This window comes from Calidris pugnax, unplaced genomic scaffold, assembly GCF_001431845.1.
Source record: "Calidris pugnax isolate Ruff unplaced genomic scaffold, ASM143184v1 scaffold388, whole genome shotgun sequence".
Classification (NCBI taxonomy): Eukaryota; Metazoa; Chordata; class Aves; order Charadriiformes; family Scolopacidae; genus Calidris; species Calidris pugnax.
This window is the reverse complement of record NW_015091104.1, coordinates 300,930-301,572: the sequence shown is the minus strand read 5'-3', so window position 1 is coordinate 301,572 and position 643 is coordinate 300,930. Positions and strand designations below refer to the sequence as shown.

Below are 643 nucleotides of genomic sequence, written 5' to 3'. Positions count from 1 at the left end.
GTGACCCCCAGTGTCCCCCCCAGGCTGCGTGGAGTTCCTGGACCAGCCCACCATGGCCTTTGTGCGGCTGCGGGAGGCGGTGGAGCTGGAGTCGGTGCTGGAGGTGCCGGTGCCCGTGCGGTTCCTCTTCGTGCTGCTGGGCCCCAGCAGCACCCACATGGACTACCACGAGATCGGCCGCTCCATCTCCACCCTCATGTCCGACAAGGTGGGTGCCGGGGGTCTCCATCCCCCCCCGGCCCCGGGGCCGCCTCGGGGAGGGGGTGGCCGTCTCTGACCCCTGCCACCGTCCCACCAGCAATTCCACGAGGCCGCGTACCTGGCGGACGCGCGGCAGGACCTGCTGACGGCCATCAACGAGTTCCTGGACTGCAGCGTGGTGCTGCCGCCCTCCGAGGTGCAGGGCGAGGAGCTGCTGCGGAGCGTCGCCCACTTCCAGAGGGAGATGCTCAAGAAGCGGGAGGAGCAGGAGCGGCGGCTGCTGCTGGAGCCAAAGTCCCCCGAGGAGAAGGGTGCCGGCGGGGGGGATGTTGGGGGGCACCGGGTTGGGGTGGGACTGGATGGGGATGGGTGGCGGGTACGGGATGGGGATGGGATGGAGACAGGGCTGGGAGGGGATGGAACCAGGTGGGAGGGGATGGGG

General features: G+C 70.3%; 1 protein-coding gene across 1 annotated transcript in view; it reads left to right on the top strand.

Moving 5' to 3' along the window:
* SLC4A2 (solute carrier family 4 (anion exchanger), member 2) overlaps nucleotides 1–643 on the top strand; it is a 21,997-nt gene that overhangs the window by 5,988 nt on the left and 15,366 nt on the right. The window contains exons 9-10 of the mRNA XM_014957993.1: nucleotides 24–208; nucleotides 299–512. Coding sequence (XP_014813479.1) covers nucleotides 24–208; nucleotides 299–512 — 399 coding nt within the window. The remainder of the gene's footprint in view (nucleotides 1–23; nucleotides 209–298; nucleotides 513–643) is intronic.